The following is a 24,369-nucleotide window of genomic DNA, read 5'->3' as shown; positions in this document are numbered from 1 at the left end:
CATTCCTTTCATTAAACATATCTGTTTAGTGCTTGATCCTTAACATAGCTTGAAATATAATTTAACAAAATGAGTCACTCTAATACTTGACGCGAAGTATTTAAAACTTTTCCAAACGTAAAGTATTAGAGTGCTCTGGACCATAGTAGTCCTGTAACACCTGCACCGCTAATAGCCGTTAATCGTAATGTACGTGATGGTGGCGCATGACTAACACTAACACGAGCCTCCCCACTCCCCCCCACGACAGAGACTAGCGTGAAGCGAGCGCCGCCGCCGCCTCCCCCGGACACCGACAAGTCGGACCTCGGCTCCAAGTCCGAGGGCGAGGACGAGCCGCCCCAGCCGCCTGCCAAACGAGGGTTAGGCAGAACTCCCAACCACCTCACGCTAAGGTACCAACATATGTATGGGTTACCGCTACAAAAGTACAACAAACACACCATACCTACACCAACGCTGATTGGCACCAGACTCATCACATTCTATCGAAACTCTAAATTCGCGTAGGTCTGCTTGTTTTACTCATACATATGTCTACAGTTTATGCACGACCTATATTTGAACAAACAATAATGCGGGATTTGCATTTTACAGCACGACGTCGACTCTGAGTGCCGGCAGCACGGGCAGCCAAGCTAGACTCATCCAATCCTCGCATCAACCAACCCAGTACCAACCCACGATGGTCAAAGAACTAGGTAAGCATGAATCTCAATCTCTGAAATCGTCTCCCGAGAAAAAGAGCAGCTCGAGCCAGGAGAGGAAGATCAAAGTAATACGCTCCTGCAGCGGCAGCAGCATCAACAGAGACAAGTCCCCCAACAGGTCTATAGATCGTCAGTCACCTGAGAGAGATCGCGTCAGCAAAGTCATTGTTTGCAAATCTCCCAACAAGTCTAGCCTGAAACAAACCAAGACTATGCACCGCTCTCCGAGAGGCAGCTTTGATCAGTCAAAGTCCCCGCGTGGATCTATCGATAAGTCGCGATCACCCCAACAGAGTTTTGATGGATCGAGGTCCCCGCGTGGAAGTATCATGAAATCTCGCGAGAATAGCGTTGATAGATCCAGGTCGCCAAAGCCTGCCCCGAAAAAGGGAATCATGCGAACACCTCAGGCTAGCTTCGACCGATCGCCCTGCAAATCGCCTAATGTTAGCCGCCGGTCATCCAAATCTAGCGGTGAGAAACTAGCAAGACTTGGCACTAATTCTTTGGATAGGATGACTCATTACTCCCAACTGGCCAAAGCCGAGGATAAGGCTATGAAGATGGGGATTGTGGTATCTAAGTCTACCGAGTCAATTACTAAGGCTATTGAGCACCCGACTTGCGTGCAATGTTACCTGTCTGGGAAAAGGCAGGCTAAAACCTCCTAGCATAGGGGGAAGGGCAAGTCCCCCAAATCTAGAAGGAAGACGCTAGCTTCGCAGTCTCGCATTCCTGACAGGAACACTTCATCTGACCGCAGCAGCATCGAAACTCTAGAGGACATTGCCCATGACCGTGGAACTTGCACTTCCACACGTCACACCGAACGAAGCGAATTCGATCAAATACATGTTTAAACATATTATTGTACCTGCTAATTACTTTTTATTATTTAACATTAACCTAACTTGAGCGAGAAAAAGTAGGCACTTACATAAAATAAGATCTATCACATTGTGATTTATTTATGTATATTTATCATCTAATATAACATGGTGGAGACTTTGTCTAAACCATTGCTAAAAGGAATTGATTAGTGAAAATGACGATACTTTGATGATGGTCAAATTACTATTTATTGACTTTTTTCATTATAAGTTGATTAAAGTTATTGATATTTACTTAATTCCATAATTTGTACGCAATGGATTCATAAAATGTTTAATTTAAATACAACAGATGTAATTATGAATCAACACAACGTTCAAATTATGTATACGTTAATTACCTAAATGTTTTAAAATTTTAACCTATATTCAAATTATGATGATATGAATCCAATATTTAATGTGTAGAATCGTATTGTACTTAATATAACAACTACACGTTCTTAAAATACTTAGTTGTGTAATTTCATATGTAGATGAATAATAACAACCATATTGCGTATAAATAAACTAATGTTAGATAATCCAAGTGCTAAGTTTTATATAATAATGGCTGTGGAATTGTACTGATGTTAATCCTTAATCACTTTCGTAATAGTATCTCTCTCGTTAATTTCATCGACTGTTATTATACATACATCCCGATAGATTAATGTAATTATTATTACGTATGTAGATGGCCATGGATTTGTACCATTAAGTCTTCCATTTCAAACTATCTATTGTTAATGATACTATATTTATTTCTCGCGTAATATTGATTATTCTTCATCTGCTCAATTTAGGATTAAGTTGTCTGTTTACTTGACACTATTGTTTCAACCTCGACTATTATAACACCAACATCTAGAGAAGTAACGTTCTAGCTTAGCATTGGGATTACATCCAAAAATCGCGCTAAACAATTTTATTGCAAATGGTTGTTAAATAGCGTCAATAGTGAGTCTCGTATGCTGTCTGTTAATTAAAAACATATAAAATTTAACTTAAAATGAATGTCGTAATAGATTTCAGCAAAATAAATGTTTCAAGATGTATCCCTTATGCAGTCTGGGTACTGTTTAATTAATCGCTAATAGTAATAAACGTATAATAAACATAGTATATCAATCTGTAATGCATGATGCTATAAACAATATAACATAGTTTTAAAGTAATATGCTAAATCGTTTTAAATAGGCTATAAACATGATACACACACTTAAATAAACATAATATTATGTAATATCCACATTATATCTATAGAATAAAGTAGGAAAACTTCTTCGCTCACGTAGTGCTTCAATTAGGTGTGCACTATTTCTCTGTGGACTTAGGTAATGCACTCACCTCTAATCTACACTGATAGACGATGACGGTCGGGATACCTGACGCTGCACCTAGGTAATAGTATATAGAGGAGGCCCCGAGCGATCGACGGTTACGGGTAAGAATGCGCCCACCGCTTGAATGTTCGATGACCGCGTTGCCCGGCTCGGAACCATGACCAGCCCGCCCGCCCAGGCCGATCCGCCCCCGCCTCCCGCTGCGCACGATTTCTACCTGTACTTTTAGTACGATTTATCAAATTACGATAACTACAACTTATTCGACCCTTTCAAACCGATAAGTTTCTTCTTCTTTTTTCTTGTGCTACTTTATGATGTTACTCAATGTAGAGTTCAACCAACGTAGCAGTAGAAAAAACGGAACCTATTGGTTTGAAAATTTGTAATAATCGTAATCTTGAAATTCGTACTAAGAGTACACGACGTCGGCCCTACGACGACGTTCATCAAACATTCAACTCTTTGCTCGCGCCCGCGACCACCTGGCGAATCGGTAGAGTGCAAACCGCCATCATTCCAAATTGTTCCGGCGCATCGCGCGATTCGAAGATTGAATTTAAAGAGTTCGGTGTTTGGTGTGTTGTAGGATCGCCCGTGTGGAAACCGCGCGACATGGTGGGCGAGGGCGGCGGGGGCGGGGCGGGGGCCGCGGCTCCCCCCGCGCCCACCACGCTGCCGCGCTCGCAGCGCCCCGCGCCGCGCGCGCACCTCTCCGCCAGCCGCAAGTCGCTGGCGCCGGACCACCGCCACTAGCCGCCGACACCACGGTACTACCCCCTCAGCTGCAGCCTATGTGACGGCAGCCACTCCGTAAATACCGAGGCTGCACACGCACGACATGAAAATCCCAATCCCTTCATTGACTGATTTCCACTGCGGAAAAACCAAAAAATGTGAGCCAAATCAACAACGCTCAACCATATCCTGAAAGCAGACAGCAACTCTAAAACTCATATACCAACGTGAGCATGTTATGAACTACTGTAACTGAAAAATCAAAATATTACCGCTAAAATATGAGATAGCAAAAAACTTAACGTTACACATATCAACGCTATAGGCAGCTAGTTCCGTGTATCGTTTTGACAATTTCCTATCACTGTCGTGTTTGTGGAGTCAGGAAATTTTACAGGAGTGGACTGTTCAGTTATGTAGGCTAGTGTTGGCTGTCACACTTTTGCCCTTGTACGGCGCTGTCACTCGCGTGCTCCCCGCGTATCCAGAATCCGGATCGCCACCACGTGTGCCCCCGCTCCCGACACTTCCCTGACCCGACCGCTTTGCTGGAAGCCCGGAGGAAGAAGATACGTTACCGCACATCGGTTCACTGTATCGCTCGACAACTTTGTTTAAAAGCTCAAATAGATAAATCTATCCAATACCCCACGAAGCTCAAACAGCTCATGTGTTTAGTTTCCGAGCGTATAAGCGTGCGGCTCTAATGTGAGGTACTTATACGTAACGGTATGATAATATTACGTTTAAAACCATTCTGTGGCACCTATTTAATGAAATAGATGAACGATTACTTCTGTACTCAGAAGACCATGTTAAAAGTTGTGTTATTACAAGTCCAATTAATGAATGTCTCTTATTGTAGAACAGATGAGATCTGTAATGAGTATAAGTGTTGTCATCCGTGTACAGTCCGTGTTTGAAGCCAGGTTCCAAAGAAATTCATGTGCCACAACCCGAACTGCACCTCGTTCTTCCATATTCTATGTAAATTATCTATTATCTTCTTACACCCGTTGAAACTATACTTTAGTTAATAGATGTTAAATTTTATTTACACTCTGGACCTACGATGATTGAAGCGTAAGGTCTTTTCTAATGATGCAAATGACAATATCAATAGTAAAATTTTCAAATTCACCAAATATTAATTATTACCCCTAGTTGTTTCAGTTTTTGCACCTACTTGCAGCCGTCTATTCTAACCACTAAAGGCGTAATACAGGAAATTTGTTTTATAAACAACTCCAAATCCGCATTTAGGAGGTGTTGCTATGAATCATTTTTAATTTTAAAATTATTGTAACTACTCCAAGGAAAACTAGTAAAAATATTGTCACAATCTTATGAATATTTGGTAATATGACAATAGAAAGCCTAGTGCGACTTTAGTGTTAGATAGATACCTAAACCCTTTCCTAGAGTAATAATTTTAATCCATCGATTAGGTAAACGTTTTACCCGTTTTTCTGCAATTATTTAGATGAATTTGTATGGATTAAAATTATTAGAAATCATTTGATATGTTTTAAAATTCACTGAAACGACTATTTCCTTTAAACTTTTCAATAATTTCTGCACTTATTTATATCTGTTATTTGGACGCTCGAATTGTGTCTTTGTGCCAAATTAGGTACCCTCTACACCTGTGCTTGTATACTCATCGACATACTGAATAAATATATCGTGAGAGTAGTTAGCTGTAATGTATTTAAGTTTCATTTCGTCATGTTGGCAATGCAATATTCACTACCCTATAGTTCAAAATGCACTCACCTTATGGACAAGTACACTAGGTAGTTTTGATAATAATTTCTCTTCGTGATCAAATTCGAAAGTTCTATCATAGGCTAGGCGAATGATATAACATGTATCCTACATGATTGGGTTTATTATTTACCGGAAGATATTATATTATAGTTATATGATAGTTTTGTTACTGGTAGTGTTGTGTGGTATTGTTTATGACATTAGCGATTCATGAATTGAATGCAGCGATACATTTCAAATACTTTTGCATAATTTTGGTGTTCAATGCTCTACATAACTAGAGACATCGATTGTAAAAATTGAAGCAATGACAACAAATCTGCAATTTATTGGTTTCCGGTAGACTTTGGTGAGGGCTGTGTGTTTTCTACAAAAAAAATAAAACCCTTAGAAAAAAAAATACTGACTTCCTTATAAATTCCTGTAATGTTAGATCTTATTCAGTTTCTTTATTTAGACAACTGGTAGATTGTTAAATGTATACGCAAATTTGTTGGGGTTGATTCAAACAAGGACAAGCTTGCTGCTTCGATCAAAAACATATCACCAACGTGGCACAAGCAAATTCAAACTTACTAATGTCGCAAACGATATTTCACTAGCATTTACCGGTACACCTGATATTAATATATTTATACGGTATCTAGATTATGCAATTATTTATTATTATGACCACACATAATATATATTTTGAATTTTACGTATTGTTTAAAGATTGTTTTGTGATTTATCGAAATAAAACCTGTTTATTAATATACATATGTTAAAATATTCGAATTTAATAATTACGAACTTATACAATCGATTTATAGATATTATTATACTAAGAAAATATAATTAATAAAATGAATAAACAAATATGAGTGAAAAGTGAAATGAAGGATGAGCTCATTAATTGCGATTGTATTTCATACTTCAATGACATTTGAAAAGTAATGTAGGGAAATGAATGAATATTTAGAAAGACTTATTGAAGTAAAATACGAAGGTAACTAATGTTATAATAAGTATTGAACTTTTATAATTTCACGTTGTATAGTTTGCGACTTGTGTTGATTTAAAGGTTGATTTTATGGTCTCTGATGTATTATATAGTTAAATATAAACTTTCCTGTAAAATATGTTGGTAAATAAATAATTGATTGTCAAACTACTCCCCATGATGTGGTATGCTGTACACCTCACCATACACTCTCAAAGCTATATGTCTCTTTTAAAACCATAGAAGCGACTGTTTAAGTATGTAAGTAAAATTGCCATAAAAAACTTATTTAAACTCTCAATTTTGTTTCATAAAATACCAAAACTGATATTTGTGTTTGTTACTAAGGTTCGTTTTTGTCTTAATGAAACGCCTAAATTAAAAGTGCCTTCACAATGTTTTGGACGAAAAGAGCACCGAACATTTCAACATTATTCCTACACTTGTATAGGTATTCTTACACTTTGGTGAGGCGCGAACACACATGGCCGTAGTTTGTCAAATAATATAAAATACCAAATAAATACTGAATCTTAGTGTCCTTTAGTGGCTTCCAACACGATTACTATAATTTTACAATTGATGTATGTATCCATTGTTTTCCTATGTATTGATAAGTTACATTTTTGTGACACATATGGAAATTACTTTTTATTGCTTATGAATAAACATAAATAAAAAAATGCTTTTCTTTTAACTACCTTAACGCTGGGACCTCTTTAGTTATAAGCCACTCCTGAAAAGTGTTTCAAATACAGCTTGCTTAGCGTCAAAGATCGTCGAATCAAAGATTATGCCGTGGATTATGTTTGAAAATATTTATCTGAGACTGTAACAACTTCAGTTTTCGGAAAATCCGGTTGATTCAAACCTGGAATGTCTTAACCAAACTAGAAGAAAACTCTACACTACCAGACTGTGTGAGACACACAGGAATCAAATCCAAAACTTCTGAGCCAGAGACGTTGTCTAGTGATGCGTATGAGAATACTAGGTTTAATTAGGAAAAAATAAAGAGGTAATAAAGAAAACCCATCTAAGTATATGTGTTTATTAAATCGTACATCGACGTCGATAAATCAAACATTTCAGTGTTTTCGGATTCGAAACCTTAAAATTTGCTAAGAAAACAGTACCTCTAGTAGGAAAAACTTTCGAGTTCGTTTCGTTGCGTATTCAAAGTGTCATCGAAAAATTTTGTATGAAAAATTAAACAGCGCCCCCTATATTATAGCCGCCCTAGGGGGCGCTGTTTAATTTTTCATACAAAATTTTTCGATGACACTTTGAATACGCAACGAAACGAACTCGAAAGTTTTTCCTACTAGAGGTACAGTTGATCTAGATTGATATGAGTGAAACATTCAAAATATAATTAACTATTTACAAGGTTAATAATTATTATAACTAGATAGGTACATAATAAATTTTTCTTTCATAATTTTGTTCAGTACTTCACTGTCTCAACAAATTTACATAATACTTATTTCTCTAAATTTTGTTGGCCTAATCCTTAATTCTGATGAGAATTTATCAAATTTTAGAATTTAGTTTCCTGGTGTTTTTTTTTTGTCTACAATATTATCATACTTTTAGATGAATTGATTAAAGCCGAATATTAAAAATAAAAATTGTTTACTATTCCTTACGTGGAGTTCCTAATCATTAGAAAATACGACAGTATAAGTACCTAGAATTATTATGAGAGATATGGAAGTTTTTGGAGCAATAGAGACAAAATAAAATTATTCAATAATAGTTATTTCAGGGAGTTTATCTACTATATCTCATACAATACAATAACTGAAAAGGAAGCATATTAATTAAATTATACCTTAAGAGCAAGATTTAATACGGAGATGAAATGTGATAGTCGGTCGGGAAGCTCTATTTGTCGAACATCTAGACAATAATCATAATTTAATTACGGTCTTTACATCCCTACAGTAAAATTATGTTTCTAATACTTAAACAAATAACAATAGGACTATCTAGGGAAATATATATCGTTATGATATACATATAATGTGGCACAGACTACTTTTTACTTTATTATCGTAATGACCAAGTATGGCTTGAGTACATGCGACAGCACATCAAGCTTAACACTGTGGCTTCTTATGTAGAGGTGATAAGAGCTATTTTGCAACAAAAATGTGTAGTCCGATGTGCTATTGCTGTACGAAGAAGCTGTATCTGCCACCCAGACAATGCGTCAACGCACTAGGTATATCTTAAATCGGCCCCGTGGCAGATCCAGCTTATAAAAAGTAATAATTTAGTGCTGAATATCTTTAAACCTACAAATACGGAAGAATCGTTAACAATTATTAATATTATTTTTGACTAGATTTTACAATTAACTTACAAAAAATCTAATGAAACGAAAAGTTACAATTTATTTATCAATAAAGAAACCTATAGTAAGTCGCTAAAACACTCTGAAAGGAAACCGACTACTTAATTATACAGTCACTTACGTGGAATGTCAGTGCACACCACAATTACATAATTTAATTATATTTATAAATATTTTGTATGTTATGTAACCGTAAAGGTTATTATTAAATAACTTTTATTTCAAGTTCATTATTATTTAATTTATAAATGAAAATATTCGGTTCAAAAGAAGTTTCATTACGCTATTATATTATGGTGTTTCCTCAAATTATGCTAGAATAAAATTCATTCATCCTAATTTCATATCATATTAAATACGTAAGGCACTCCATTAATTTTGCTGTTTTTTTGTCGAAAGAGATCGAAAATACTGACACACACAGGATTTTTATAAAAATGAAGACCAATGGAAGTTCAGGTAAGTATATTCACGCACCGCACTTTTAAAACACGTGATCTATTTAAGCTCAAATAAATTAATTTAATATTAAATAGACATACACATTCCTATCCGTTTTGTAGAATTATCTATAATATTAATAAAAGTTACACACACAGTAAATTTGCTTTGATTAAAAGGATAGATTTAGTTACAGCACTGCAGCAGTGGTCGAAAGGTATAGTTATTATTGTGGTGAATACATTTCGTTGTAGGGGATTGATTAATATTTTACTCGTCAAATTAATAAAATGTTGAACAGAGAATAAGTACAGTTAGGTAGGTAAATTATTACCGTTGGATAATGTTAGCCTAGATGTTACATGTACATGCTTCATGACACGCTTAGTGGCACAATGGACTTTTATAGCAATAAAATAAGAAATAAAAGAACAACAAAGAACAGTAACCCCTACAAAATAATATATCACAGTTAACTAATAAGAACTCATAATATTAGGTAACTACTTTAATTCATTGCGTAGATATTTAACACGTTTTAGATCATCTATACATGTAACAAACAACTTAACATTTCCTAAAGGTTAAATAACACATTTATGTTGCTGATGCATTTAACAACACAGTATGTGGGATTTGTTATTTTTTGTGTTTGTTAATGATTATATTGAAATAAAATCGCAACAAACACTTTTACATTTACATTGTTGGACCCCTAAATATTTTAATCAAAAAGCTTTTTATTCATAAGTAATCTTTTTAAAAATTTATCAAATTTAACTACCTAAATACCTACATACATTATGACTTGTTTCTTTACTTTCGGAAAATTTTGAATGTTTACTCCGCGCGGCGTCTGTGGAGCCCCCTAGCAAGTGAAGGATTCAAGACTAATTTATACTTTTAAAAACTTTAGCTTTTAAAATTACATACTTTTATTTATACCTACCTACATATGTAGGTACATTATTTTTATCATATAAAAATGGTTACCAATTCTCTGGAATCCTAAATGTGTAAAAATACATTTACGACTAAGTCATTTTGCATTTATTGAGAAATCGATTTTGTACGGGTATGACTTCAAGTAGGTACCTAATTAGTTATTACGTACTAGGCATTTGTAGTTATCAGTTTAGCTGTTATTGGAGATCTGTTAAGTTTGTTTTAGATGTTACACGTTCTCACTAGGCGTAAGTATTTTATTTCTCCAGCGTAATAGGTACATGATTTTTCTGTGTCAAATTGTGTTAAGTACAAACTTTAATATTTCGTTGAGGTGTTTGCATGTGATGCTCTCGAAGGTGTTGTATATTTTTCTAAACGTTGGTCCCTATAATTGCTATTGTAACGAGATGTGCTCCACAGGGGCGCGTGCGCAGCGGGACGCCGCGCTGCGGCCGGGTTCTTCGAATAAAGGCACATTGACTCGTGAATCATTTTGTATCCTATGCAATGCAGTACCAACATTTCCACATCTTCCTATTCACACTTTCTCTTTAGGATCACTCTAAAACTAGTTAAAATGATTAACTAATTAATAATCTACTTTATAATGTATATAAATTAAATGTCACACCACTATTCATCCGATCGTATTTTCGTACACATTAGCAAATTTTGGTATCACATCCTAAAGTTCTACGTTGAACTTCTCGTAGCTACTCTTTTGGCAACATGGTGGTGGAACTAAACATTGTCTAATTAGCTAAGGCGTTGTCGCCTGGAATTAGCACTAGGACGAAGACAATACTGTCATCAGTAGTTGTCTTCGCATTTGATTTCCCGCGAGGCGGGTTGTGAGGACCACTGCGGTTCGGGAGGCGCGTCCCAGTCGGCGAACGACTCGTATGAGAAGTTGTCAGTGGCCTCCTCCAGCGCGACCTCTGCGCGACTAAAAGCTTCCGCGAACTTTCCAATTTCGGTCGAACCGAAAGCTTGTTGGAAGGCGGGCAGTGGCACCACGGGTGGGCGCTTTTCCTCGGGCGGTGTGCGCCGAGGCTCAACGAAAAAGCGATCTCGAGCCGGCATCGCTGGCTCCGCCGCTACGCTCGCTGCCGGTTCGGGCTTGACAGGAGCTCTCACGCCGCTGTAAGGTTCTTCGTAAGCTCTAAAGGGGGTCGACCTACCGTCCTGTAAGCAAGCTTGATTCTGGGCGGCATGATGGGGACCCTAAAAAGTTAAAGGAACATGTGTTTATTATTATAATACGGATTAAAATAGATTTAAAGTTTTTGAGTAGTCTGTCTATACCTTCATAGGGCGACAGTCGGAAGGATAGCGCATGTGTTCACGTGAGCAGGAGCTGCGTGCCGCCCAGCTGCCGGCGACTGCGTTCGAGCCGCCCCAGCCTCCACCGCCCAAAGCGCCCACCTGGAAACCATACATGTTCATTACATTTCACTTAATAATGGTTGTTATTTTTATCCGTCATATTTTGTTAACTGAATAGTGTTATTATCGTAGTGACTCCTTTGATAACATATAAGGTGAACAATTTGAAGTGGACCGAAAATTTACAAGCCCACCCGTACAAAATAGACGACGCCGCGTGCCATCAGTTTGCTTGTGACAACGGATGTAGCAACACAACCGAAACGTCAAACTGTAAGTACCCACTCAAGTATTACATTTAATGGTTTAAGGCTTGTTTGTTGAAATTACCACCAATTTTTCGTCAAAACAGTATTATATGACGTACCATCGCATCTATCTATGTATTTACAAATGTCATTTCATCAATGGTGTTATTCAAAACACATGATGTTAATCACGATAACAATATGCCTATTACAATTGATATTGAAATGACGAGGCGTCAAAATTGGACATCAAACTAAAACTAATTTAGTTAAGTGGTTAATTGATTTCAATAATGGCACAGTTACACTATGCGCGAACTTGATCGAACACAAGCGCGAACACGCGCACGGAAGTATGGGCGACATTCGGCGAAACGAACAGAACTACTTGTTTACACTGGTTCGATTAAGTTCGTACATAGTGTAACTGCGCCATAACAATACCTGATAGTGCGGCCACATTTGCGGCTCGCAGTACGCGGGACCGCGGCCGTTCATCCCACATTCTAATGGCGGCTGAAAATTACAATAGCACCAATCAGACCCTTGAAGCTTAAGTTAATTAATACATGAGATAACTGATTCGGATGTGGAGGGTTAATTGCGATTTTATCATGAGATTTTCATGAAAGATTAGAGAATTGAACGCTAGATCAGACGAGACGAGACAACGTGAAAAATCTCATACTTAGTTTTTTTGTTTCTCATAAATCTCAATTTTCTGATAAGATTTATAAAACTAAAAAGAATAATAATATGTACTACTTCGTCAATTTTATGTAAGTATAAGCATAAAAATTATAAGTGAACATAATAATAGAGTATTATATTATCTGTGATAATAATCTCATAAACTTTTGCATTTAAAATATGAATAAGTTTATTAGAATAAATCCGTACCGCGCGGGAATAACTTGACATGTCATTTTTGCGTACTTTTCAGGGGAGCGATTTTAAAGTTTAGAGTTCCCTGGTAAATCGGAATTAATGATAATTGATATTTTTATGATTGAAATAAGCTAATTTGATGCATATCTTTCGATTGGCGTAAGAATTTGATTAAATTATCTTCTTAATCTATTAAAAAAAGACTTGTCAAGTTGTGTACCGACGACTTGTCAAGTTATTCACCAAAGAAAAACAAATATAAAAAAAAAAATAAAAAAAAATTGGATTTAAGTTAATTATTTTGAATGAAGTTTAAGTAAAAAAACAAAACATAAAAATAGAACATATTTTTATCACTTTTGCAATGAAATAGTAGCAAATGTATTAGAAAAATCAAATATAATCGCAGATTATGATCGCTTTTGATCAGGTAACTGTACGTTTACTTAAAATTTAAAAAAAGACAAATAAAAGAACAAAAGCCATGCTTCATAACAAGCACAATTAATTTTAATTATTTTAAGCTTACCATTAAGCTTAAAATAATTAAAATTAGCTGGATACATTTTTGTGTAAGGTCGACACGCCCTTTCGCGTCCACCGTCCAGTTCACGTCCAAATAACGCATCACTCTAGAACGAAAGCTATTGCTATGATTCCCTGAATGTATGACACGTAAACCCACATTAAAAAAATCTTATAGCATGCTACCGTTTTTGCCAAAAATAAATCCCACATGAACAGGTGCGCGTTTCAAGGTAAGTTTTTAATATATTTAGGTCTAGTTTGGGATTTACCGCAGTCTATAAGCCTTAACCATGAACCATACAATACGGATAATGATATCGGTGATTGTACTTTATTAAATGACACTTAAAATAAGGTGGATGCGAATTTACTACAATGCAATTTCCACTTTGCGTCAGAAGTGATCGCGGTCTGGTCTAACTGGGTCTAAGATATTAAAATATACAAAACAATGCATGTTTTATATCATGTAAAACGTTATTTACATGACGTATCGAACACAAAGATTTTTTTCAGTACTTAGGCCTTTTCCTGGACGCTATACACGCTCTTAATGTAGCTTACCCTTGTGATAGCCAATTTGCGTCCACTTATCACGACTATTTTCTAAATACAGACGTTGTAAATAATATTAAAAACCAAACTGTGCCTAGAGAGGATACCATATTGCAAATTGAGCCATACTATTGAAATTTCAAAAAATGAAATAAACTAAAATATATGTATGTTTATAATTATTAAGTGTGATACCTAAATATTTTGAATACCAATTAGTAAGATTTTATTTATATTTTTTTATTTCCATGCTGTTATTAATTAGTGATTTTGAATGCATTTTTTCTATATTTTATTAATATTACAAAGATAATATTAAAACTTCTAATGGTTTAGAGCAAGTTTAATACTATACTTATTAAGACTAAAGGGAGCATAATGACAGCAATTTTTCGTTCAAAATTATTACGAAAAATTGTATATTATTTTTATTCCTCAAATCTACCAACTCACTAAATGGACGAGATCTGGCTTATCGACCCTACTTACTTTTACCTCATCATTATTCCTAAATAATGTCATTGAAGTCAAATAGACTATAAAAATAAAATTATCCGGAACTTAAAATTGACCTAAAAGTTTATTATTAGATTTTTTACTTAAATTCTGTTGTCAAACGAAATATTAGTCTGTTATGAAAAAACATTAGTAGATAGTACCTACCTATTGACTAAACTTATCCTTCTTCTTTCAACTTGCTATTTAAACGTTAATTTAGTTTTAAACTATTGAAAATAGTAATAAAAGTAATAATTAACGCTTAAATATATTAAAAAAATATTTTCAGGGGTTGGTAAGTAAAAAATATTTAAAGACGCTCGAAATCCTGACAATATTATATTTTAACAACTGCTAATGACACATATAAAAATATGATTATACGAAGGTAATAGCTGGATAACTCCAAATATCCAAACTCTTGACTGCGTGCATAACAAGACAAATGCACATATCATGGATGTGTTTAGTACTCAGAGGGGATCATAACTTGATAACTGTTTTTGTCAAATTAAAAACGAAAATCCATAAATGTATAAGTCGAGATATTAATAAATACATGTTCTGACATACATTGATAAATCGAAATGTAAATGTTTGTAAGAATAATATTAATTGGATATATCGTTATGTCAAATATTTATTGCCTAAATTAGAGATATTTACTTATGAACAAGAGCTGTATTTCAAGTATTTTTGGGTATTTCGAGTTAGTTTTTTATACCAGTAGGGTATAAGGTAGAGGAAGCGCAAGCTAATAAAAAAAAAAAGTGCAGGTCAAGATGTCAAGTTATTCCCGCGCGGTACGGAAATAAGCTCAAATGAACAAGAACGTGTACCTATATCAAATTTATATCGTAACGCAAACCGCCGCGAAAAACTCCCGCTATAATAGAAAAGACTTAAACGCGAGCGTTTGCGTTATAAAAACGTGAAGGCATCGAGTCGGAACGTTCCAATCTGGCGATTCCTTACGCGAGTTTATCATTGATTAGGTGACGTCGATGGCGCGAAACGTGTGTTCGGCCGGTATCGATTCAGACTGTAAGCGAGACGCGGTGGGCGGCATGGCTTCCACCTACAAACTGCCGCATTCTCGAGTCCAACTTTTGAAAGTGAATAAAAAAGGTTGGACTTAGTATTTCAGGCAGTTTTGTATCGTATGATAGGTATTGTTATGGGCGTTTATTAAGTAGAAAAGTTCTTTGAATCTTCAAATAGGGCTTTAGACGTTCACTTAAGTATTGAAACTACTGCGTGAACAAAATGTATAGTAACTTGACGAAAAACTTTTACATTATAATATCACTTCATTTAAAATCAATTGTATATTTTAAAAGTTTTTTAAAGTTATATATGAAACTGAAACCGTCAACCGTCAGTTAACTTTTAACTGAAGAATAAAACGAACGTTTAACATTATTTTCCATGCAGTAGGTAGCTGTCAGTACGTCAAACTTTTGCGGATGAAAATATCTGGTGAATTTTAATGCTTTTTGTTGCTAACTGAAAGCAAAATTATTTTATGTATTGAAACTTGTTGTACACCAACGGAGCGCTAAGTTATGAAGTAGTTTAACAAGTATACGTATAAAGTGCGTTTAACTTGCTTCTAAGTTCGACATTAGGTCCTTTATAGTACTTATGGAACACACATAAAAGTAGTATAGTAAACAACAACCTGAGTGTATCCACTGACACATGTTTTACGCGTCAGTTAACGTAGCCATTTATTTTTAGCGATGGGTGACACGTCAATGTCGTCTCAAAGTTAGTGGTTGAGTGAGTGATACACATAATAAAATTATTTTTGGAATTGCCACGAAATTAATCGTTTGTCCACCGGTCAGCTGAATGAAAAAACTTTCTGTTTTTGAATAGAGTTGAAATATTTTAATTAGGTATAGAAAATGTTTTATTTTGCAAGTCTTTGTAAATAAAGAGCATAAAGAAAAAAAATAAACCTCATTATAAATACGGATTTTCATGACCACCGCGCGCAACGAGATTTCACTTCGCAGCTATCTTAAAACCAAGTTGCCGATTTTGGTGACGTGTGTCAAAATGATAGCCCAAACGTCTATTGATTGTGATTTTAGTGTTGCCAGTTCAAAATGTTGCGACAGTTGCTTAATAAATTCGATCAACGAAAAAAATTTCCATAATTGGTGCCGTGTCCATTACTGATGCCGTCACCCTAGTTCCTATTAGAAAAAAAAATACATATTTCTTCGAAACCAACGCGTGATAACAATACATATAATAGCCAATAAAGAACCTTATAATAAAATGAGAATACCTACTTTAGATAAGATGAAATCTGATGACTAGTAGCGTATTGATTCAGACGGTTGCCAAGACGCAACCAAGGGCGCGAGGCTTCCACCTACGCGCACTTGTGCCTTCCTTGGTAGGGTTGGCAGATACTCCTTGTTTTTATGAAGCTGTAGCGTCTTATTCAGCTGTAATAGTTGCTATTTTGCAATTAAAAAGATGACTGGATGTGCAAATTGTACAGCCCATGCAATTTATTATTTATGATATTTTGCTCTTTTGTTTTTACTAAAATAATTCCATTAGTGTTTAACTTTTTTTATGCATAACAAGACAGTTATTTGACCACAATCGCACCTGATGTTAAGTAGGATGCACTCTACGATGATACATTTATCTGCCCTGTAAGTGCCTATTCACTTAACTAGTTATATGCGGTCATCAAAGTTACTTATTATTGTTTTATGATAAAAGTAGTAGGTAAACGTTTGAAAATTCGAACGTTTTAAAATAAGTCCTAGTATCCTTACATTATGAGTGCCAATTAATTTAAATATTCGCCGTTGGATCCTACTAGATGGTAGCCCTATTTTCACGGATAAATCTGTTTTACCTACGTCTACAGGGAAAGAAAAAAGGTAGTTTGTTGCTAACGTAGCCAAGCTTTAAAATATTGTTTTGTATCATGTTCAATTGTTCAACCCTGATGATTAACCCTCGTATTTGATTAATGAACACTTTACCGAGTCTACTTCGCAGCATCATTATAATTATTTTGGTGTCCAAATCTTTCATTCACGCCTGCATCTCATGGCGAGTGAAGGAGATAGAAATAGCAATCGACGAATCAATTTTCTGAAGTAGGGCTTCGGAGAAAACCTTTGACCTTTGTGTGATAGATCTTTCTAGCATCGTTCTGTTACATCCCTCTGATGTACATAAAACCCCTGATGCCCAGAAAATCCTGTGGCATCAGCATTTTTGCCCGAGTTGGCTCGCCCGCTTCACGGGCTCGCCAGTTCTTCGCTACCACTCGTGCGTGACGGCTGCCTCTTTCAAATCCAATCATTGTATTTTATTTTAGCTAGAATAATTAGCCTTTTTTAAAAAGACTCTATTAAAGCCCGGCCTAACATTGGTGGCAGCTCAAGGGATTTATAAAATCCTCGGTACCGCGTCCGAAGTATAGTATAGTGAACAAACAGTGTGTGTGCAAGTGATCCAAGTTCGAACTCAGAATCTCACCGTATCTCACTGTATCTCGCCGTATCTCACCGTTTCTCGTCGCATCACACTGCATCATCGCTGTACCTCTTCGTGTCCCGCTACATTTCACCGTGTCCCACTGTGTCCCGCTGTATCTGCTGTGTCCCACTGTTCCCGCTGTGTCCCGCAACCGTCGTCGAACTCACCATCATCGCTGGCCCTGAAAGAAAATACTTACCATCTCCACTGCATCCTGAAGAAGAATCTCATCGCTGTATCCTGCTCTGCCGTATCCCGATTTGCCGCAACCTGAAATAAATATCATCCTAACTCAAGACAATCAACGCGTAACACCGTGCCTGAGACGCCCTTATCGCTCCGGAATGCAGCCGCTTCCCGTCGTCGCGCTCACGTTCGCCGTCTACGCAACATTGTAGTGAGTCTGGCCTTTGTTCTTTGTACCTTATCTAATATTCAATTGATTCAATTCTTTGTGTGGCGTTGTGACCAATTTTATCGTGTATTCCTTTTGTAATCATTTACGGTTTAAGAAGTTTAACTTTACATCAATCCAAAATGTCAAAATCAGAGTTCAGAGTACCCAAGGACGTGCTCCCCGTACCGGTAGACGTGGACTTGCCAATGTCGGAGGACGATAGAGCCACAAGCCCAGTAGCGGACGTCCAAAGGGAAAAAAGGGGCAGAAAACCTGCTCCCTCAACTATTGCAATGAATTTAGACCTCAGTATCCTCCTAAAATTCATAAAGCCATACGATGGCAGTAGAGAAACTTTAAACTCTTTTATCATAAACTGCAACAACGCCTACAACTTAGCCACGGAGACCCAAAAACATATAGTTTTTAAATACATATTATGCCAACTTCAAGGGAAAGCGGAAGTTGCGTGCTCCATAAAAGAATTCACCAATTGGGAACAATTGAAGGAATTCTTGAAAACTCAATTCAGTGAGCGTAAACATTATGCGCACCTGCTAATGGACCTCCAGGAGAGTAAGCAGGGCGGTAATGAAAACGTCAGCCAGTACGCGCTCCGAGTCGAGACATGCCTGTCCCAACTCCTGACGGAGATATCGTTGTCACAAACTAAAATCAAAGAAATTCCCGGTAGGACAGCCGCAATGGAGGATCTCGCTCTCCACCATTTCTTAATGGGATTACATCCCCGTATCTCCAATATAGTGAGATGTCGCTCACCATCAACCCTCAACGAAGCCGTAAACCTCGCCGTATCCGAAGAACGGATACAACAGACTCTATACAAAAAACCTGTTCCCGACCAAAGACCCAACAACAATAACAATAATCGATTCACGAAACCCCGACAGAATTTCAACAACCAACAACAAAGTTCTCAATCTCAATCTCAACCTCAACCTTCGGGTTCCAACTCCACTGTCGTATGTCGATACTGCAAAGCCCCAGGGCACACTATCGACGTCTGTCGAAAACGAGAATACAATAATAGAATGAGGGGTCAAAGGCCTCCATTCAACACCCCAAATCCTCAGTTCCGTAGGGTCAACTTCAACCAGGACCAACAGGAGGACGACGAGGGTCATGACGAAGTTGACTTCAATCCCTCAGAAAATTTAAACGGGTAGTGGACTCCCGGCGGTGTCCCGCGAGTCCAAAACGCAAACCAACCCTGATTCCAAACGAAAAGACACCCACTGTATCCACTGCATCCACTGTATCCACTGTATCCACCGTATCCACTGTATCCGCCAAACCAAAGGCGACCGCTGTATCCACTGCATCCACTGTATCCACTGTATCCGCCGAACCAAAGGCGACCGCTGTATCCACTGTATCCGCCAAACCAAAGGCGACCACTGTATCCACTGCATCCACTGTATCCGCCAAACCAAAGGCGACCACCGTATCCACTGCATCCACTGTATCCACTGTATCCGCCAAACCAAAGGCGACCACTGTATCCACTGCATCCACTGTATCCGCCAAACCAAAGGCGACCTCTGTATCCACTGCATCCACTGTATCCGCCAAACCAAAGGCGACCACTGTATCCACTGCATCCACTGTATCCACTGTACCAAATGCAAAATCTACTACACCCAAGCGCAGGCCTTCCCTGACGACTCCGCTAACTGAAAAAAACACACAAATTTACGAAATATCATTTGATCCCTCAATCAAGTCGTTACCACACGTTGTAATCAACACAGCCGCTTCTGAAATGCCACTGTCGCTTTTAATTGACACAGGTTCTTCAATAAGCCTACTCAAAAAGTCGTGTATCAAACCTCAAACTCCGCTGAACGAGGAAAAGCTCAAACTTAAGGGCTTTAACTCTGCTGACGAATCCGTCCCAACGTTGGGCTCACTTAATTTGGCGTTATACTTAAAAGATAAACCCAAAGTTTCCATCAAACACAAATTCCACGTAGTGGGAGACATTGATTTCCCCTACGACGGCATCGTGGGTAACGACCTCCTTAACCAATTCAATGGCAGCATCGACTTCACGCGCGAAGCCCTGAAGCTTGGAAAACATATCCTGAAGTTATTCTTTACGGATCCTTATTACACCGTTCCAGCACGCTCAGAGAAAGTAATAGAGTGTTCAGTTTCTAATCCTGACCTTAAAGAAGGTGTCATTCTAGATCAGCATATATCTCAGAACCTACTAATATCAAACTGCTTAGTAAAAGTCAAGGAAAATGATAAAATTAACATAACAGTCGCCAATACTTCAGAACAGCCAATAAATATCAAAACAAATCTCAATCTTCACCTGGAACCTCTTCATACCTCTGCGTATCCTGTCCATACTAGTAGACAAACGACATCCAAACGAACTGAAGAAGTTATAAATTCACTCAGAGCAAATCACTTGAACCAAGAAGAGAGAGATGCTCTTATAGATCTCTGCTCCCAATACTCAGATATCTTCCACTTGCCAGGCGATCAATTAACTTTCACCACTGCTCTCGACCACAAAATCAAAACTACAGTCGACGAACCAGTTCACACCAAATCCTACAGATTCCCAGAATGCCATAAGCAGGAGGTAGAATCGCAAATCAACCAAATGCTTGACCAAAACATTATCGAGCCCTCTTCATCGCCGTGGAGCTCTCCCATATGGATAGTTCCCAAAAAACTAGATTCCCAAGGAAGACGAAAATGGAGAGTTGTCATCGACTATAGGAAGTTGAACAACATCACTATAGGCGAAACCTATCCCATTCCCCAAATCCATGAAATCCTCGACCAGCTAGGCAAGAGCAAATACTTCAGCACTCTGGATCTTACCTCTGGCTTCCATCAAATTCTCGTATCTCCTGAAGACGCACCCAAAACCGCGTTCTCCGTCCCTCAGGGACATTTCCAATTCAATAGGATGCCATTTGGGCTTAAAAATGCGCCATCCACCTTCCAAAAACTCATGAACAACTGCCTTTCTGGCCTTCAGGGTACACGATGCTTCGTCTACTTAGACGATATCGTCGTGTACTCACCTGACCTATTTTCCCAAATCGACAACCTCAAAATCGTCTTCAACAGAATCCGTAGTTTCAATTTAAAACTCCAGCCGGACAAGTGTGAGTTCCTCCGGAAGGAAGTGGCTTACCTTGGCCATATCATCAGTGAAAATGGCGTTAAGCCTAACCCCGACAAGACCAACGCTGTAACAGAATTTCCAGTACCACAATCTCCAAAAGATGTGAAATCTTTCCTGGGTTTAGTTTCCTATTATAGGAGATTCATATCAGATTTCTCAAAACTAGCTAAACCCTTAACTTCCCTCCTTAAAAAGGACACGCCTTTTAATTGGCAAAACGAGCAACAACTCGCATTCGAATCCCTAAAAAACAAACTTGTCTCAGCCCCGATTTTAGCTTATCCAGACTTTACACAACCCTTCCTTCTGACTTGCGACGCTTCCAACTATGCGATATCCGCAATATTATCCCAAGGTCCCGTGGGACGAGACCGTCCCATTGCATACGCATCTCGCACTCTCAATAAGGCGGAATGCAATTACAGTGTGACTGAAAAGGAATGCCTAGCAATCCTGTTCGGCACCAAAACGTTCCGACCTTACCTCTATGGAACCCGTTTCACAATCATCACAGACCACAAACCCCTTCAATGGCTTTTTAATTGCAAGGACCCCGGGTCTCGCTTAGTCCGGTGGCGCCTAAAACTGGAAGAGTTCGAGTATAATATCCAATATAAAAAAGGCAAAGTAAACGCCAATGCTGACGCATTATCTCGACATCCTGTAAATCCAATAATTCCTACCGACTCTCCACCGCAATTAGAAGCTCCAAATCAACTTGATCCTATCCAATCCGCTGATAACGGAAATAATGACTTACCTTTTAGTCCGCTCACGCTGGATGACCTAAACATTCAGCTCCCGCATACTTCTGAAAATGATAGTGACAGTATACCTAACATTGACCTACTAGATGATGATCGTGAAATCACATTCCCATCCAGTCCTGAGGAAACCAACCCGACTCAATCCCCTGAACCTGCAATTCCTACTACAACTACTCCTGATCCTACACCTTCTACAAGTAAAAACATTCCCGCTGAATCCAATCCTGAAATGCAAGAAAACTTACCTCCTCAGCCACTCCTAGATGCTCCCGATCCATCACCTGGAAATCAAGATACCTTACCTCAGCTCCTCCCAACGCCTGACTCTCCCCTGCAAGATCCTGAAACACTTAACCTAAGTCCCAACTTACCTTCAAGTCCAGAACACGTAGCCCTCGGTGATGATTACTCCAAATTCCTGAAAGAAATCAATAATAAAAACAGAAATTATAACACAAAGGTGTTAGAACATAATCAATCCCTTCTGAAATCTCATGCCAAAATCCTACTAGTCCCTACGTCCATCGATTTAGACGAATCGAATGCCTATATCTCCGAAATTCTTGAACAAGCTACAGACCCCAAAGAAATACTGTATTCAGAAAAGCAACTATACTCATTCGAGAGAATCCCTGACATTAGCAATAAATCAATTTATCTCATCTATCCGAAAGTAAACCACTTTGACGAGTGTACTTACCCAGAAATATTCCAAACATTGAAAACTGTAAGAAACCACTTATTAGAATCAACAGATGACGTAATCGAAATCGCATTACCCGACTTTAAAAATCCATTCCAAAAACATTCTTTTGCTAAAATTTACAACATCATTGTCTACCTTTTCCATGACACTAATATTACAGTAAATATCTACCACAACAATATAATTCATCCAAGCCTTAGTGAAATAAAGAAAATCCTAAGAGAAAATCACGACCTCCCGATTGCTGGCCATTTGGGTTGCAATCGAATGCTAAGCCGAATCCAAGAACGCTATTACTGGAAAGGAATGAAAAGCGACGTAGAATCATATATTAAAAACTGCACCTCCTGTCAGGAAAACAAAGCCCTAAGACGAACTAACAAGGCGCCCATGCAGATAACCACCACTTCTACTAGCCCTTTTCAAAGAATAGCCCTGGACATTGTAGGTCCACTTCCCGAATCAGGTCCCGCAAAACTTAAATATATACTAACAATACAGGATGATCTAACCAAATTCTCAGTAGCTTATCCTTTACGTAGTGTCTCTTCCGAAGAAACAACCGACTGTCTGGTCCACTTCATTTCCCTATTTGGCATCCAAGTTTCCATTCTCACTGACCAAGGCACAAACTTTACCGCTGACCTCTTTAAAAAGACCTGTTCCTTCCTCAAAATAAAACAGATATTATGGTCCACTCCGTATCATCCACAAACTCAAGGAGCTCTGGAAAGAAGTCATTCAACGCTTAAAGAATATCTGAAGTCTTACGTTAACGAGAACCAAGATGATTGGCCCCGTTACGTTTACACGGCTATCCTAGCTTACAATTCAGCCATTCATAGTACCACGAACTTCACCCCTTACGAACTACTGTTTGGGCACAAGGCCTTTATTCCCGATTCCATTTACAGTCAAGACCTCACTACTTATCCCGACTACGTCCGGATGCTCCAACACCGACTTAAATTATCCTGGGAACGGGCTGTTGAAAACATTGAAAAATCCAAAGAAAGATCCAAAGGCTACTACGATAGCAGGACTCGTCCCGTTAAATACAAAGTGGGAGACTTTGTATATTTGAAAAATCATGTAAGACTGCGTAAAGCACTTTCACCCATATGGAAAGGTCCATACAAGGTTATTGCTGTTCACAACAACAATACCCTCACTCTTTTAATCAACAGACGTCACGTCAAACATCACTGCGACGAGGTGAAATTAGCTGGCGTCTTTCCCAGTTCTCCTTAGTTTAGGTAATATAATAGGTTAGTTATCACTAGACGTTAGAACTTACTTTTAATTTGTTTATTTTCAGCGTGTCGGCTACGGCTACGCCAAGTTTCATAACACCAATACCCACAAGTTCGGGCATCTATTTTGACTATATTGGAAAAGCCAAAATCATTAGTGGAAATTTAAGGATACTGATTCCATTAGATATTTCATATATAAGGCCGCATATACAAAATATTAATCAGGAACTGGATAAGGTCAAATTCATTTGCGAAAAAATAAAACCGCTAGATAATTCCGAGTGCT

The 24,369-nt window shown here is 37.8% G+C and overlaps 2 protein-coding genes across 2 annotated transcripts in view; one reads left to right on the top strand and one right to left on the bottom strand.

Annotated features, from left to right (window-relative positions):
- LOC135071065 (protein still life, isoform SIF type 1) overlaps window positions 1–1,855 on the top strand; it is a 125,735-nt gene extending 123,880 nt beyond the window's left edge. The window contains exons 42-43 of the mRNA XM_063964811.1: window positions 251–395; window positions 598–1,855. Of these exons, the coding sequence (XP_063820881.1) occupies window positions 251–395; window positions 598–1,381 (929 nt within the window). The 3' untranslated portion in view covers window positions 1,382–1,855. The remainder of the gene's footprint in view (window positions 1–250; window positions 396–597) is intronic.
- Window positions 1,856–7,753: 5,898 nt separating this feature from the next.
- The window catches only part of LOC135071064 (uncharacterized), a 28,595-nt gene continuing 11,979 nt past the window's right edge, over window positions 7,754–24,369 (bottom strand). The window contains exons 3-5 of the mRNA XM_063964810.1: window positions 12,242–12,313; window positions 11,469–11,588; window positions 7,754–11,387 (exon numbers count right to left, since the gene is read on the bottom strand). Coding sequence (XP_063820880.1) covers window positions 10,974–11,387; window positions 11,469–11,588; window positions 12,242–12,313 — 606 coding nt within the window. The 3' untranslated portion in view covers window positions 7,754–10,973. The remainder of the gene's footprint in view (window positions 11,388–11,468; window positions 11,589–12,241; window positions 12,314–24,369) is intronic.

This window comes from Ostrinia nubilalis, chromosome 4, assembly GCF_963855985.1.
Source record: "Ostrinia nubilalis chromosome 4, ilOstNubi1.1, whole genome shotgun sequence".
Taxonomy (NCBI): domain Eukaryota; kingdom Metazoa; phylum Arthropoda; class Insecta; order Lepidoptera; family Crambidae; genus Ostrinia; species Ostrinia nubilalis.
The sequence above is the reverse complement of the archived record's forward strand: the minus strand, read 5'-3'. Positions and strand labels throughout refer to the sequence as shown.